At 33.7% G+C, this 17,864-nt stretch overlaps 2 protein-coding genes across 2 annotated transcripts; one reads left to right on the forward strand and one right to left on the reverse strand.

Annotated features, from left to right (window-relative positions):
- Positions 1–24: 24 nt before the first annotated feature.
- Positions 25–3,740, reverse strand: LOC122301369 (metal tolerance protein 11-like). Its single transcript, XM_043112655.1, has 6 exons — positions 3,294–3,740; positions 2,261–2,370; positions 1,911–2,156; positions 1,233–1,313; positions 846–1,076; positions 25–664 (listed from the first exon to the last, which is right to left on the reverse strand). Exons 1-6 carry the CDS (start codon positions 3,457–3,459, stop codon positions 320–322), a joined length of 1,179 nt encoding a protein of 392 aa, XP_042968589.1. The 5' UTR covers positions 3,460–3,740; the 3' UTR covers positions 25–319.
- A 6,676-nt stretch (positions 3,741–10,416) lies between these two features.
- On the forward strand, positions 10,417–17,371 carry LOC122301370 (beta-hexosaminidase 1). Its single transcript, XM_043112656.1, has 15 exons — positions 10,417–10,921; positions 11,005–11,088; positions 11,407–11,442; positions 11,599–11,710; positions 11,893–11,963; positions 12,105–12,235; positions 12,761–12,777; positions 13,058–13,106; positions 13,563–13,663; positions 14,042–14,101; positions 14,883–14,916; positions 15,695–15,793; positions 16,093–16,152; positions 16,245–16,495; positions 16,887–17,371. The coding sequence occupies exons 1-15, from the start codon at positions 10,568–10,570 to the stop codon at positions 17,060–17,062; spliced, it is 1,635 nt and encodes a 544-aa protein (XP_042968590.1). The 5' UTR covers positions 10,417–10,567; the 3' UTR covers positions 17,063–17,371.
- The last annotated feature ends 493 nt before the right edge of the window (positions 17,372–17,864 follow it).

Genomic DNA, 17,864 nt, shown 5'->3' on the forward strand with positions numbered 1-17,864 from the left:
AATAATCAGACGAAATCACACAAGTTAAGAGAAATTGAGAAAACTATATTCGCTCTGCACGAAATTTGGGCATGTATGCAGTGCACTTAAATGTGCAATGTTTCGCGTTAAGATACAGGACCAGCCCCGACAATTGCCCGGGCAAGTCAGTTATCCAGCGACAAAACGTCCCACAAGTATTGGCAGTTCCACCAACCTGCGGCCATCACAGCCAAAAGAATTTTTATGCTACACTTAAAGGTGGAAACAGGAACCTGTAATCGAATGTGCCTTGGAATTACGAGAGCTACGACAAGTTATGTAATTTTTTGCACTGAGACTAGTTTGCCTGAGCATGCTCTGGTTTGTGAGTGTACTCGTAATCAAGATGTACAAAGGCACGCTCTATCTCAGGCAGGAGCTCGAGCTTCTCCTGTAATGATTCCCCGATGTCGTGAGCCTCTTGCAACGGCATGCCTGCTGGCAAGACTATGTCAACCTCCACAAAGTAATGTGACCCAAAGGTGTATGCCCGGACCGTATCAATATGCCTCACCGCCTTGTGGTGGTTCCAGCAGAGGTAAGTTAGCTTCTGAAGGTATTCTGGAGCAGCTGATCTTCCCACAAGGGAGTTCACATTTTCCAACACTGTCAATGACCATGTACGGATGGTGTATAAAGCCAGCTGTAGCAAGTCCAAAGTGATATGTCAGTGTAAATCTCCTCTGTGAGAGAGAGAGAGAGAGAGAGAGAGAGATGAAATGCCAGTAGCAACATTTACTACAGCATAGGTGCACAACTCCCATGCTGAACATAAGAAGAAACAAAAGATCTGAGAAAGAGAGAAAGAAAGAGGGAGGACTTACAACGATAGCTCCAACGGGGTCCATCCAATCATCAACATATTTTGCAAGCAGAGCAGCAATTAGTCCAATAATGTTGGTGATAACGTCAAAAAAGTGATCCTGGGCATAAGCTTTGACGATCTCATTAGTGAAAGAGCGGCAATAAAGAACCAGAAGGAATTTTACCAAAGTCACAGAAAGCATAATGCCAACAAGCCATTGCTCTTGCTTCATGGTCAAGTCGAACTCATGCTGATAGGAAGCACAGAAATATTGAGAAGAAACATCAGAGACGGTTTAAGATCTCAAGACCCAAATGCATCCAGCTATTCAGAACTTTCTAATTATCATAGTCATGGAAAATGAACCGCTCTAAACACATTAAGAATGCAACTAACACCCACTTACATCAGAGAATAGCATCCGCATCGACTCCAGGATAATCTGCAGTCCAAGAGTCGCCATGACGGAGGCAAATACAAGGATCCCCTGCAAATTGTAGAGATGTATCAAACTCTGCTGTAGTAATATTATGTTGCAAGGCATGTATGAACACTTGCAAGGAGTGCAAAGATTTTTTAGCAAAACAAGAGCCCTCCCTTTTGAGTGAAATAAAATGAACCTCCCAGATGTCATAAGTACAAAACAACAGCAATGAAGAAGACATTCATTCGTTCATGGTAAACATATTAAATTTCCCTTCCTTCAATTGATTAAATCATGGACGAATAGCAATTTTACTCAAGGCAATGTCCATTCAACCAAATATAAGTCAAGTGATATCCATCTACAGCTAGTGACTGATAACAAGTCTTACTGGTAAAATCAGTTTCACACACTACGATTACAAATAACAGTAAAAAGGCAAAAACAATGGAATTGGTTATTAGTTATCTAGAATCAAAATGGTCCAGTAGAAAGTAATTTGACAAAGATGAGGATGCATTAAGTCAGCACCATACATGCATGCAAAGTAAAATAATCATGTTTAGCATAAACTTGGGCCGCACCAGCACTGCACTGTTCATTTGTAAACTTAAGCATATAGATTAGAATATCACAAAGAAAGTTTAGAGGATAACTTACCAATGGCTGCATACGTTTCTTTCCAATAGGATACTGATAAGGGTTGGGTGTTTGCATAGAGAATGCAGTAAACCACAGGATGAAGCCAGACAAAAGATCAAGAAGCGAGTCCAGTGTGGATGCAATAATAGCTAAGGAACCACTTTGAACAGATGCGTAGACTTTAGCTGCAAAGAGAGCCATGTTTGCAACATTTGATATTCTGATGGCAAATGTTTCGCTTTTAGCCAACTTCTCTTGCTCTTCCTGACAATAACAATAGCACGATTATAGTTTTCAGCTCCAGAGCCAGAGCCAAATGTAAACAAATAAAAGCTTAAGGAATTGAAAATTGCAATGATCATATGAACCTTTGACATCCCAGGAATAAAGCCACGCTCTGCTAAGGCATCCATTTCATTAAAGCCCTCGAGCATTTCTACCTGCTGCTGATAGTAGTCAGCCACATTGTCTTCAGGACCTGAAGCCATCAAGCAAAACCATTGAGAGGCATTCGTATGATATCTCTGAAGTCTTGATTGTGAGTTATATTATTTGAAGAATCATTCCAATCAATTCACTTGCCCGGTCTCTCCAAGTCATAGTATCTTCCTCTCCCACTATTATTTGGACTTAACCAGTGACACACTCAGGCTATGCAATCAGCGGCTTTTAAACCTTTTAGAAGAAAATTAGTGACTTCTCAAATATACAAGGATTTCTTGCGAAACTATTCATTAAATCATACTATGCTGAACTGTTAAACCTCTCAAACCTCTAAAAGATTAAAGTATTCTGTTCTTCCATCTTGGCGGCTTATAGGATGCTATCTACGATCCAAAATCCCTACTTTTGCTTACATGAGAGAACAAAATATCAAACATGCCAACACACAAAAACAACCTGAACCATCCAACCAAGCAAGCAACTCGTGAGCTAAGAAGACCCCTCCCCCCCCCCCCCCCCCAAAAAAAATAATAATAATAATCCAAGTCTCAACGCCTCCACCAACAGTTTAAAGCAGAATCCAGAATTGTCACCTAATTCTCACCAATTTTCTACCCAGGAATTTGTACCGCGTCTTACATATGGCAAAGCAAACTAAAGCTCAAAACACCCATAGGCTTTTTCCCATACATAACAACCACTGGTTCATATACATTTAAAGATATGGGGAAACACTGAGAATCAACTAACTCCCACCGCCTGCCAACTGAAAATAAGGTAAAAGCAAAGCGAAATAAAGCAATTAATACACTAATTTGGAGGGACATAACTATAGAAATAACACCAAAACAAGCAAAATACCCAACAGACCAAAAACTCGTAATAGAATATCGCCATTAAAGACCAAAAGAGAAAGATCATCAACAAATGACCAACCACGAAGAATAGTGAAAATACCTAAAACCCCCAGGCAGTCGTGGAGGCCACGAGGAGGCTTTTTCTCCTTCTGCTCTCGGCATAACTCGACCCCGTCGAAGTTCAACCGCCACGACCCGTCACCACAGTCGGGCTGAGCCAAGAGCGAGAGTTCCTCGTCGCTCTCGAAAGTCACCGGCTCCCCCATTTTCCTCTTACCCAAAACTCGATGAAGAGCTATGGAGAACGAGGGATATCTTTGATTGGAAATAAAATTGGGAACGAGAAAATATTGGGAACACGAGCGGGCTTTTACGGGATGTTTGGTGTGCGAATGCTGTGGCTGCTATGGTCGGAGATTCTTGGAACCAGGGAAAGTAGAGCAGAGCACGAAAAGTGAGCGCACACCCAAAAAAATGCTGACACGCTCCAAACCACGCGCTTCTGTAATTGGAATATTGGATTAGGGAAGACTAAAGGTCTAACCAGTTCCGTCTAATGTTGGATGAAATTTAAGATCGAATCCGTTTATATACGTTATGTAATTTTTAAAATCGATTATATATTCGTTATTCTTTTAAATCGATATTTCGGTTTCAACCCGATTGAATTTAATTTTTTAGATTTAATGTATTATATTATATAATATATTATATTATATAATACTATAGTGATAATATATTATAATATATTATTATAATTATATTATAGATTATAATAATATATAGTGATATAGTATTAATATGATTATTAATATATATTATATAATATTAGTATAATTATTAATATAATAAATAAAATGATATAAAATTTTAAAATTTAATATTATATCAATTAGTAATTTATCATCTAATATAAAAATAATTATATATTATATATAAATATTATATATAATAAAAAATTAAAATATAAATATAAATTAATCCAATCTGATCTGATTTAAAAAAAAAATAGAATCGAATCGATTTAATCGATTTTAAGAAAAATAAAATTGATAGCTGGCCGAACTAAATTCAGGATTGGATTAATCTTACCGGTTTGATTTGGTATGAACTGATTTATCGATTTATTGATTTTTTTTTTTTTTTAATACTCTCAGGAAAGACCGGAAGCAGAGGGTCTTGGACCTTAGGGTTATTGAACAGCAATCTGGCGCGCGTGGGATATGGTTTTTGTGATTTGTTGGCATATGAATGAACATCGGAGTGGCGACAAGAGATCGGATTAGGTTACCGTAGCGTGGCCGATTACCATCCGAGGGCTCGGGAAAAAAATAAAAATAAATAAACGTGGTACAGATTTTGCGGCCATTGGACGGTTAGGATTTCGTGAAAGAAATGGAACTTAGGATGGATGGATATATTAGGTAGACAAAGGGAGTCAGAGGATTGCCGAGGACAATCACGGACTGATACCTGAGCCACAAATGATTGATTGATTCCTTCTGGGCCTAGGAGTCGGCGTCTGGGTCCCATTTTGATCTCAGAACCGGACTTTGCATTTGATTCTATCCGATAAGTGATTACGCGCCTTCCGGAGATCAACACATGATCAAATTTTTTTTAAGATTTTTTCGTTTGGTTATAAAAATGATACGTGATGTGGTGAGATCTTTTAAATAATAATAAATAAAATATTATTATAATATTATTTTTTAATATTAATTTTTTATTATAATTTTAAATTTTAAATTATTTATTATTTTTTATATAAAAATTTAAAAAAATTATAATGATGAGTTGATATGAAATTTTTAGTTTTGATTAACCGAATGGATAATTTCGATTTGGATATTCAATTAAGTTCAGTCGAGTTGAATTTAATTAAAAAAATCAAATAAAATATTATTATAATATTATTTTTAATAATATTATTATTTTAAGATTTTAAAAATTGAATTATTTAAATTAAAAAGGTTGATGGGAGAATAATATTATTTAAGATATTTATATGAATAATATATTTTATGTATTTATTTTTTTAAAATAAAAAATCAAATTCACGTAAAAAATTGAGGAACATTTGTTTCGATTTGGACCATAAGAGCATTGATAATGGTTTATATATTTTCATATTCATCTTTATATTTGCATAATATTTTTTTAAATTGGTCTACATTAGATTATGTATTTTTAAAATTTTGCATACCGATGAATAATATTTCTTCAATTTTGAAGAAATACTAATTCACTTTTTAAATATTATTTTACTTTTTTTTACTCTGCTACCCATTAAAAATAATTTTGTGGAATTTGTATTAAAATGATTTTGATATATGAAATTTATATTAAGTTGACAGTGCTTTTACGAGTAGGGAACTTGGCGCAGGTTAGGCGCATGAACGAGTTAGGATTGCCACATCAACTATAAGTAAATAAAAGAAAATAGAAGATGAACAATTGGTAATTGCCCACAAATGGAATTGGAAAATTGAAATGCACAAAACACGAATAGAGGCATTCGTAGTTCCCTACCTCTAGAAGAACTGCAACCCATTTTCGTCTCTCTCATTCACGTTCATCTCAAAATCACTGATATTCACAACCCATTCTCGAAATCCATCGAGTGCGTTGTTCCTCTACAACTCGTTCCTTGACTAAGTTGCACTGCACTCCTCCGCCAATCACCCTTACAAATAGCTTCTACCAATAATTTTTTTGATATATTTGGACATGGGTATGCATCAATGCCACCAAAAATGTTATTTGATATGGTCACCATGTATTTATGCTGACCTATACATTTATAGAATCAAGAACATAATATAAGTGAATTTTAGATTGAACACGAATCTAGCTTGGGTTTAAATGATATTAAATTGAATTTGAATGCTCAATAAAAAGGGATTGAAGAAATTAAAGAGCAGACCAAGTACCTTCTCGAAGACAGTTAGAGAGCTTGAGGCATGAGAGGTGCCACGTTGGAAACTACAATAAGTCCTAGATGGAGTTTCAAAACTTGTAAATTTAATTACAGAAATGAATTGCCCTCATTCAATCAAGAATAAAACGAAATCAAATCTAGTGTGAGAGAGAAAGAGAGTATCTTAGTTGTCGAAATCGATTAAGGACAGTAAGATGAAAATGGGAGTTTGTGGTTGTTACAAATTTTTGCAATGTTCAAAAACTCATCTCGGGTCTTAGCTGCTATTTAGAGATGGAGGACAGTGAGAATTAAGGAGATGGAGGATGTTCTGAAACCTATCTTGGGTCTTAGCTGCAAATGGATTGTGAGAATGTAAGAGATAAACGATGATGAGAATCGAGGACAATGAAAATGAAGGAGGAATAACGATGAGGGAATCTGAATGGATTATTCGTGCAAAATATATCGTATTATTTCCCACGTAGCGTTCGTGCGCAATCTCTGCACGAAGTCCCCTATATGTATCATTTTCCTTAAGTTGATGATATATAATGTTTTTTAATATATATTAATATTTATTGATAAAATTAGTTATTGTGATATATAAAATTGGTAATGTTTTGATGTATAGAATTGGTATTTTTAAACGAATTATATTAATTATAAAATATATAAAAATAATAATTTAAACAAATAAAAAATTAAAAAAATTTATTATTATTTAATTTAAAGATGTATAATTGAATGTGAGAGTTTTTTTTATATACAAAATTAATGTTTAAAAAATGTGATTTTGAAGTAAGGAGACTGTATTGAATGTCATTCGCTTTATACGGATGGGTATCAGAGATTCGTGGACCCAGTGCCCAGCGGTTAGAGCAGCCTCAGCGGGTGAGCGGGGGACTCGGCTTGGCGAATGACGATTCCCTCCTTAGTCAAACCCACGTGTGGTCGCCTTTGCCTGCTGCAACCACGTGGTCCTTGTCCGCAAAACAATAATTCATACTGTAATGCAATTGCAACCGCGGAACCATATCATCCAGAAGCATACTTTATGGGACACTTTGCCGCCATGCTTTATTAACTATTCTAAATATCTTAATGTTATATATAATTGTGAAATTATAAATATCATATAATTATTTAAAAAAAAAAGTAAGATTTACGATTAAAAAATTAATTTTTTTTATATAAGTTTCATATTAATTTATTTTTTTTAAAATGACTGTATGCCACTTATACAATCACAATTATAAATATTATTTCTCTTCTAAATATTCACCTTTAGCTGGCATAGCTGCCAATATTGAATGCTGATGCTAATATACAGGAAAAAAATTATATATAATTATTTTTATATATTTTTTTATATACAAGCCGACGTGATTAGTTATATTATTATTTTTTTAATATAAAATAATTATTGAGTTCTGTCACATCAGTAAAATATATAAAAAGTACACGTAATTGACTCACATTTTTAATATAAAATACTTAATAAGTTTTATTATATTAGTAGAATACATAGAAAATATATGTTATTGATTATATGTAACAGAATTATAATATGTTTGCCTTCTAATGAGTACCAACCAGAAAAAGAGAACAAAAAATAAAAGGTTTCTTATACCCCTACTAATTGTTGAGTTCTGTAACATTAATGAAATGTGTAATGAATATGCATAATTGATTGTATGTAACAAAATTTTAATATATCTTACCAATTAGATAAGGGAAATCCAAAAAAAAAAAAAATGAAAAGTTTCTTACACCCATACTAATTAATTGATTATATGTAGCAGGATTGTGATATATCTTTCTTCTAATAGGTACAAATAAGGAAAGGGAGAAAAAAAATTCTTATACGTCTACAACCAATTAACAACTCTCAACCCGATATCTTCTACAACCGATGACGTGGCACTGAAATGAAAGACCACTCAACTAGGTAGGCCCGCTATCTTCAACAGAGGCCCAATATCTCTAAATTTTTAAAATAGAAAATCATTTGTATATTTTATGATCCTATTAAAAATATTTTAAAATATTTATTAATAGTAATTAAGTATTTTATAAATTATAATGAAATAGTTAGTAAATAATTATTAAATAGCAGTGAAATAACTTTATAATATATGATAAATAATTTTGTTTCCCAATGAATCCTTAAATGCATAAATTTTACAGTCAGTATATAAAAACGAAGTATATTTAAATCTTGTTTTTCTTTAAATTGATTGTTCAATACTTGCACACTAAGATTGCATTTTGATGCTGAGGTAATTTTAAATGATTTAAGTTGATATATGAAAAGTAATATTTTGTAAGTCTTATTGATATGTATTTGAATATAAATTAGTTGAAATATATGAATAAAAAATATTGAATAGTAGTAAAAAATAATAAAAAATATGTAAATAATAATAATAAAATAATAAATAGTAGTGAAGTATTATTAGAATATCCCAGTACCCAAACTAGCCCTTAAAATGCATTACATAAGTAAGCCTACAATTTGAAGATAATAAAACTCCAAAATTAGTTATGATATTTTTCTGTAATCAATACTTGAAGAGCTTATAACTCTCTTAATTACTAGAGTTACTTTTAGCCAAATGGTCTACAGTCTTTTTCTCTGGTCAAGCCAAGTCTGTAAAGTTTTAATTCATAATTTTTCTATAAGGAAAGTAAGATGGAGAAAGAGGAACATCCTCAACCAAGATTTTGAGTATAAATTTGAAGACTCGAGTATTAACATTGACTCTTTCACAAAGACAATTGTGATGTTAAATCAATAAACCCTATTATATCCCCCCCCCCCCCCCCCCCTAAAAAAAATCAATGGGTTTAGTTAAAAATGTTTCATTATTTTCTAACCCTGACTCACTTCACTTAATTTAATTAAGATTCTGTTTGAATGGTGAAAGTATTTCATTTCATCTCATCTGATCATTACAATTTTTTTAAATTTTTACATAAAATATAATAAATAATTTAATCTTTTCAAATCTTAAATCAATAATAATATTAAAAAATAATATTCTAATAATATTTTATTTAACTTTCATATAAAATCGTCTAATTTCATCTCATTATCTAAACCGCACCTTAATATTTCACGTGTTGTACTAACTTATTGAATGAAAGTTTGATTCATACGTGAATAAGATTGTTAAGATAAATATATAATATTAAATCGACATATTTTAAACTTTTTAAAACATGTGATAATTTCACACTAATATCACAAAAGTATAGTGATATAAATTCAAATTGACCACCCATACTATTAATATAAAAGTAATGCCACACAAAATCGTAAAATGTACAAACGTCATATAATCATTTTAAAAAAAAGTAGAGTTTATTATTAAAAAATAAATTTTTTTTAATATAAATTTTATATTTATTCACTTTTTTTGAAAATGATTATACAATATTTATACACTCATGACTATAAATATCATTTATCTTAATATAAAATTATGTTCCTATAAGAGCACTACTTTATTTGTGATTCATACACTATCATTATTGCCCATTTTCCACGACATAAGGAAGTTTCCCGAGGAATTTATAAACCCTTTTAAGTTGTTGCTTCAAGAATTGTTAAACCTGTCAACATGTTAGGTTATTTTTGGAAATAAAAGAACTTCACAAAAGTTTCATAAAACTGTTCCAATCTCGATATTGAACATCTTCATCCCAAAATAATCTTAATGATCTTAATAAGCCAAAGCATTTTAGAAAAACTTACTATCATTTATATTTTCAATAATCTCCATCCATTTTCAAATTTCAATAAAAAAAATTATAAACTTTCTCAATTTTAACATATTCTTAAAGGGTATAATCATTTTTATAAAACTCTACAGAACCATATTTAAAGTTGTCTAATAATTATCAGTACGATGTTGTTGAAATATAATAGATCATATAGTCATAAAATATGTAAATTCTGTCATTTAAAAAAAAAATTTATTGTTAAAAGCTTAATTTTTATATAAATTTTATGTTTATTTATATTTTAAAAATAATTATACAATATTTAAATTCTGTTTAACCACTGAGATTTTTCAGATGAGAATTTTAAATTTTAAGATTAAATATTAAAATCTTATATTTTAATAATATTATTATTTTGATATTTAAAAAAATTAAGAAAAAATTAAATTATTTATTATATTTTATATAAAGATTTAAAAATAAAAATTTTATATTTAAAATGAGAAATTTTAATGATCAACCAGTACCTTACCTGAAACTTAAAAAATTATTGCAACCAACTACACCCGTCGTTCTGGTCTGTCGTTTTGTTTGTCCTTGACTCCTTCTTGCCGAGGGATTAGGAGATTACAGATTCCCCCAACCGGACCCACTCCTAGGAGCATTAATTCTAGTTCATCATCGTTGACACTCGGGAACCTCCATTCGTACTTCCGTCGGTCACCATGCTTGTCGATCTCTTCAAGTCCCTCTTCCTAATTCTCGCACTTGCACCCTGTCTTTACAGAACCCTAGTACTCGGTTCCGTACCAGAAATCAATGGCTCTCTCACCTACCTCTGGCCCCTGCCCTCCGAGTTCACCTTCGGTAACGACACGCTCTCTGTTGACCCCAGCCTCTCGCTCACCGTCGGCGGAAAAGGTGGCAACTCCGGTATCCTCAGTGCGGCATTTGACAGATACAGAGCGATTGTGTTCAAACACAGCGATGCATTTTCTATATTTAGTAGATTCAGGGGAAGGAGATCCGTGTATGATATTAGCGAGTTGAACGTCATTGTTCACTCTGATAGCGAAGAAGTGAGTTACTTTTGAACGGAAATTGGGCAATCTTCTTTTTTGTTGGGTCGGTGAATTTGAAAGTGTTTTGGGTTATTTTTCAGCTTCAACTCGGCGTAGATGAGAGCTATTCGTTGTTTATTGCGAAGAATGACGGGCAGTCGATTATTGGGGGGGCGACGATTGAGGTATTTTCAGCGCTAGAGATTAGCTTTAGCTTCTCTTGTGCTGCAAAGCTCAATAAATGGGCATTTTGGTTAAATTTGTTTTGATAGGTAAAAGTAAATATTATTCATAAAGAGGCATAGCCTGAGTACACTAGAGGTATACAAAGATCATGCCTGGTTACAACTAAGAACTAGTAAGGGTTACAAGTTGGTTAAATTTTATCGTTATTTTGATGAATTGAATGGACAATTCTCTTTATCTCTGTGATGCGTCATTGCGTATTTCACTCTATGCAGTCAGTCACGAGTTTATTTGTGTTGACACTCTATTTATTGCAGGCAAATACTGTTTATGGTGCCTTGCGAGGATTAGAGGTATGTATGATGGCATTGTTGAAGCCTGCCATAGCATGCATTTGCAATCATCCCTTCCTGTTTCTGCAGCACTTTTTAGAAAAGATCGGCAAGCGGGTGATCGTCCCGAGCGTTATGGGTTTTCCATCGCTGACTATTCTATCTTATGATTTCCAGACCTTCAGCCAATTATGCGCTTTTGATTATGGAACTAAGTCAGTACAAGTATACAAGGCTCCTTGGTACATCCTAGACAAACCGAGATTTCCGTATCGCGGGCTTCTTTTGGGTAGGCTACATATGTCTCTGGAAAGTATATTTATAAATTTATTATAACTATGCCCTATATATATGTAACTGCATCCTTTACTGTTGCTTAATATATTAACTGTGTCCTATAACGTTGCTTAATATGTTAACTGTGTGCTATAATGTTGCTTAACACCCATCTTGATTGGCATATTTTTGCAGATACTTCGAGGCACTTTTTACCGGTTGACGTGATTAAGCAGATAATTGAATCTATGTCCTATACTAAACTTGTAAGAGTTGTTACTTGGTATTCTTTTCAAAGTGGTGTTTCACAATTGAATTTTACTCAAGGACTTGGCTGATGATTATTTCATCCTTTGCCTCTCTAATTATGTGCATGTAAGTCTGATACTGATAATTGCATTCAGTAGAATGTCCTTCATTGGCACATCATAGACGAGCAGTCATTTCCTCTTGAAGTACCCACGTATCCTAATTTGTGGCAAGGTTCATACACCAAGTGGGAACGTTACACAGTTGAGGATGCATACGAGATTGTGAAGTAAGATATCTGGAGAAACTTTAAATTTCTGAGTAACTGGCTTTTGAGATATTCAGTAACTTGTCCTAGAATTTTATCATTCCTATCATGGAGTTACTTGTCTAATAGTTTTAAAACCATATCAATTACATTTTGTGACTTATAAAAAAAAATTTGTTGAAATATAGAATTATTCAAACCATATGATGCTACTGTCTTCAACTAAGAACTAATTTTTCATGACAAGAGTTTCAAATCTCATGTTGTATCAAGAACACTGAAGGCTGGGTAAATTATGAGACATAACATGGTACATAAAAAAAAGACAAAAAATTTGAAGTGATGCTTTCAGTATGCAAAAGATATATGACTTGCAAGTGCATTGCTATAACCAAACATGTAACTTATTCTTTTCTTTATTTGTGCTCTATACACATGGCTTTTTACATGTTCTGATGTTGCTTATACTTTTATGCTTTCTTCGTCTGCCATAGGCTAACAGTGTTTTTTCTTTTCATGTTTCAACTTTCGTGCATCAACCTGAAGCTTTGCCAAAATAAGAGGTTTGTTCTAGATTTATAGTTTTTGATGCTTCAGTAAGACGCTTGAAAAAAGTGTCTAGACGTTGAAGTTCACAAATTTTCCCTTTTCAAATTGAATTTTCATGCATTAGAAATTTGGCATCTCAACGTCTGTTGGAAATGTCAAACTATAATTTTTTTCACAATAGGCCATAGGGCAAGTTTCAGCTATTAAATTAGAATTGAAGAGGTTGAATTATCTTAGGGCAAGAATGTCTGGATTTATCAATTTTTCTTGATTATTTCACCTGGTCTATGACAGGTATCAATGTCATGGCAGAAGTAGATATCCCTGGTCATGCAGAATCATGGTAAAGCACATATTAGTGTCCACCTTTTGTTTTAGTGCAAGCTGATACTATGATCTAATTATTGTAGCTAAGAATCTTTCTGAACTTGAAGGCTGTAAAAGAAACCCTTTTTCCAATAAAAAATCTTCTTGGGAAAGCCCGGATTTGGCATAGTAGTGGGTCCTGACCAATAGAAAGGAAATTGCTTTCTGGCCTTCAACCCATAATTCAGTTATGTTCCCCTTCCAGTGCCATAATCATGGAGTAGAATCCATGTCTGTGAACTCTTACCTTGCGATTTTTTCTGGCAGAGCTGGGAATTTGGTCGATTCCTTCTGCTGTTTCCTCAAATTCATTAGAGGAAACTTGTGAGGCATTCATAAACTCAAGTACCAAAAGATGAAAATTGTTTGAATACTTCATCTTCTATTGATATGTTTCCTCAACAAGATATTGTGCGATATACCTTCTATGCAGGGGTGCTGGATATCCTGATCTCTGGCCTTCTCCTTCATGTAGAGAGCCACTTGATGTGACAAAAAACTTCAGTTTTGATGTTATCTCTGGTATTCTGACAGGTTAAGCTCCTTTACAATCTTTTCCCTGATAATCATGTAATTTTTTTTTCTCTCTATACTGAAATTGTGCAACATATATATAAATATTAGTTAAAAAGCTTATTTTATTCATGTGTCGTTAGTTGTATTTATCCTGAGTGGTGTACTACATAATTCAAAGATCAATAGGTGCACTGCCGTGTGATATAAACAAGCACGTGAAAGTGTATTTCTATAAGAAGTTTATGGTTACACATAAATTTTAGTGAAATTTGGAAGGGAAAAGCAAGGGAGGAGTAATGTTTAATTTTGCAATTTATTTTATTTTTTCCTTCATATTGCTTCAAATTTTCTTTCTCTTCTCCATAGATTTTTTTATTAGCAATTTGTATTTTACAGATATGAGAAAAATTTTCCCCTTTGAGCTCTTCCATTTGGGTGGTGATGAAGTTAATACAGGTTAGATTGACTGGCTTTCTTATTGCATGCTAAGATTTTGTTACCACCATTTTGTAAAAAACTATTTGCTTCTTGCATTATGAGATTGAATGCAAATAAACAATGTTTAGCACCAAAACTTAGTTTATGTTAAGATTGATGTGTGTTGTCCCTTTCTCTGCTATTAGGAATTGAGACTGCAATTACTGATAAAAAACAAGGAAAGAATTGAGACCACAAGTTTCTTCCTTTTTCCCGCATTATTATTATTATTATTTTGATAGATAAATTGAAAAAGAATAATGTTTTTAACTATATCCATTATAATTATTAGAAGCTTGAGCTTATTGCTCTGATAAAAAAAGCTTGAGCTTATTGCTAATCCATCTTTATATAAGCAAATGTTATAGAGGAGACAAAAATCTTGAAGCCCTTAGAATTTGTAGTGATAACCTCTCACTGAAATTGTGCATTCTCAAAGTTATTGGAAATACCTACTTCTGTCCATTTCTCCAAATTTGTTCACTATTCTTTCAGTCAATGGAGAAGCTTTATAGGCATTTGAAAATCTCATAGATACGGCCTCTGTGATTTAATTTGTCAAAAGCCACAATATCTGCCTTAAACTTTGACTTCATTGTTAGGAAGCTTAAATGAACCTAAAGTATTTGTTGGCAATAAACTTCATCCTTATTTGCCCGACAAGTAATTCTATGTGTGCCAGTTCTCTCTCCTCCTCAGTTCTAGTTTTGTGCTACCAGCCTTCTGATGTTTATTGATATGAAATCATTCTATTTGACAGATTGCTGGACCTCTACTCCACATGTTAAACAATGGTACATACCTCAACTTTTTTGGTTGGAAATCTGGTCATGTGATCACGTAGTTTTACTTGCTATGTTTTACGCGTTGACCACTTTTAAAAAAAAATGTTTTGCGTGTTGACCATATAGCCTGCACTCAGAATAATCTTAGTCCTCTAATGTTTACTTTTATGTTTGTTCCATCTATGTGTGTGTGAATATAACAGGAAATAAAAAATGAAATACTATTAGTAAAATCTGTGGGTCTGTTCAAGTCAGTTTTGATGGTATAATGTAGAAAAGAAATTGAGTTTTGAAATACTCTATGAAGGACCTCTGATAATATTAATCTTTTGATTTAGCACCCGCATCTATAACTATGTTGATTCCTTGGTTGCATACTTCAAGGGTGTGTTTGGTTTCAAATCACTGAGTTTCATCTTTCTTATAATTTGGTTTAGTTCTCTTTCTTATTTATCTGCCACAATATTTGGAAGAGATCGGTCTTCCCCCCTATTAAGTTGCCCTCAATAAGTTAGCATCGGATAATTATATTTCTATTGTTGTTTTAAAACTCATGCTGGAGTATTTTTGTCAATAGCATACAAGTGATGTTTGTTATGCTTGAATGTTGGAGTCAAACTTAACATTGTGGTGTTGAGGGATGAAATAGCGGTCACTTTCCATGCAAGCTTATGGTGGCCCTTGAACTATGGTGTTAAGAATTCATCTTTATCAAATGTTTCCATTTAGTGATGTTTATCCGACATTGACTAACATTTACTCTCTCCATCAACTATTCAATGTGCAGGCTTCAGGATCGAAACATGACCACTAAAGATGCCTACCAGTATTTCGTACTGAAAGCTCAAGAAATTGCAATTTCGAAAAGTTGGACCCCTGTCAATTGGTATGTCCTAATTTACCACAGTAAAATTGCTTGCTATTTAAACTTCATGTTAATTGTAAAAAATCTGTTTTTGATAGGTACTTCGACTACATTAATTGTAGAAAATTAAATGGAAGTTCTAATATATCAGTATAAAATATGGAAATGGAAAATACTTGGAGAAATTAAAATTCAACATGCATAGCTTACAATTGACCTCAGCCAAAAAAAGAACGTCTACTTTTCTGCGTGTAGCCCTAAGGAAGTGTCATTTTATTAAAAGACCGAAGCGTGTGACAGATTCTGATTTTACATCTCAGGGAAGAAACCTTCAATACATTTGCAGCAAACCTTAATCCACAGACTGTAGTGCATAACTGGTGAGTTTTTCTTCCTGGGCTAAGTATCACATTAGTATAATGCTGACTCTGTAATTGTGTCAACTTAAAAAGTATTTTGTGTGTTGCTACAGGTTAGGCCCCGGTGTTTGCCCGAAGGCAGTTGTGAAGGGCTTCAGATGCATTTTCAGCAATCAAGGCGTTTGGTATCTTGATCATTTGGATGTCCCTTGGGATAGAGTGTACACTGCTGAACCACTAGAGGGAATAAATGATGTTCACAAGCAAGAGCTTGTGCTTGGAGGAGAAGTTTGCATGTGGGGTGAAACAGCAGATACATCAGTTGTTCAGCAAACAATATGGCCTCGAGCGGCAGCAGCTGCAGGTATGCCTTTATTGGAAGAAAATCACCAGTTACAACTAATGGACTTGTTTCAAGGTTTTCTCAATAGGAAAGTGGTGGTATTTTTTCAAAATAGTTCGAGAGAGAGAAGATACTATGTGCACTAATAGATTTTTGAAACGTGGACTGAAAAAGCCCAAACAAAATCCGTTGGTTTCAATTCAAAGTGAGGTCTGAGATACATTACACACACCAATAGGCACACTTCCACACTGACAAACACTTGAGTTTTGCAGAGACGTCGGAAGGGTGAGCAAATTCATCCTATGTTTTCATTTTGTCTTGTTTTTATTATTGTCTTCTTTTGCAATTTATAGATGCTCAAAATTATTGTCTTAAATATTGGGTCAGAATTTTCCATTGTTTCCTATAGAGCGCTTGTGGAGCAGGAGGGAGGCAATATCCACAGCAAATATTAACTCAACTGCATTACCCCGGTTGCAATACTTCCGATGTCTCTTGAATAGGCGTGGGGTTCAAGCTGCCCCCGTCACAAATAAGTATGCCCGAACCCCTCCAATTGGTCCAGGGTCATGCTATGATCAATAATATTTCTATGGTGAGACCAGGTGAGTTTAGGCTTCCCACGCTGCATTGTTCTTTACACGATATTCAAAGAATGCAAGAAATCTGGAAATTTCCTTGAAATAAATCCAGTACTATGTGATAATGACTTGCTGTTGGGTTGTAGTCAGTCGTCCTAGATATCCGCCTATGGAATCGTGGGCTTGGTTAAAATTAAGGTCGGTATTGACTGTGAGGTAATCTCTGAAATATATTAGTGGTTTGGTGTTGATGATGTTGGTGCTGTTGTTGTAATTTACTTGGAATAAATAGACGTGTTCAGTTTTATCACTATCTCATATGTCCCTGTCAGAGACCTTATTCTGAGGTACTCTTCACTAGATTCAAGTTCTTCATGATGGGAGTTTTCTGGCATTTTGTCTCAAAGGAAGTCGCCCGGTCTGGTACCTTGTAGGCTGAAGTATTCAAATCTACCGATGTTTCTTTGAAATCTACGAATAATGAAAGAGTAATGGTACACGTCTGAATTCAATTTCCAATCCCATGTTTGGGGACCCAGTTCTCTTGAATTCCACAAAATTGAATTAGACTTGTAGTTTACACTTGCTGACCAGACCTCATAAGTGATAATAGCCGAGGAGGTCAAGGGTCTCCTAAAACTTGTAGAAAGAAATACAGAGTCCAAGGTAGGACTCGATCGAGATGACAATTTCAAACTTACCCGCACGGCTCCACTGCTTAATATCTTAGAAAAATATAGTTGCAAACATAATTATGTACTAATCTGTGTACCAATGTGATGTAATTGATCAAAAATTAGATTTTA

Source organism: Carya illinoinensis, chromosome 2, assembly GCF_018687715.1.
Source record: "Carya illinoinensis cultivar Pawnee chromosome 2, C.illinoinensisPawnee_v1, whole genome shotgun sequence".
Taxonomy (NCBI): Eukaryota; Viridiplantae; Streptophyta; class Magnoliopsida; order Fagales; family Juglandaceae; genus Carya; species Carya illinoinensis.

Bases quoted from the DNA above. Each gene is read 5' to 3' on its own strand.
- LOC122301369 (XM_043112655.1), bottom strand. From the start codon at position 3,459: ATGGGGGAGCCGGTGACTTTCGAGAGCGACGAGGAACTCTCGCTCTTG. The intron at 2,371-3,293 runs GTATTTTCACTA...TGATGGCTTCAG, and splicing joins CGACTGCCTGGGGGTTTTAG to GTCCTGAAGACAATGTGGCT. The intron at 1,077-1,232 runs GTAAGTGGGTGT...GCTTCCTATCAG, and splicing joins TGCGGATGCTATTCTCTGAT to CATGAGTTCGACTTGACCAT.
- LOC122301370 (XM_043112656.1), top strand. From the start codon at position 10,568: ATGCTTGTCGATCTCTTCAAGTCCCTCTTCCTAATTCTCGCACTTGCA. The intron at 11,711-11,892 runs GTAGGCTACATA...ATATTTTTGCAG, and splicing joins GTATCGCGGGCTTCTTTTGG to ATACTTCGAGGCACTTTTTA. The intron at 15,794-16,092 runs GTATGTCCTAAT...TTTACATCTCAG, and splicing joins AGTTGGACCCCTGTCAATTG to GGAAGAAACCTTCAATACAT.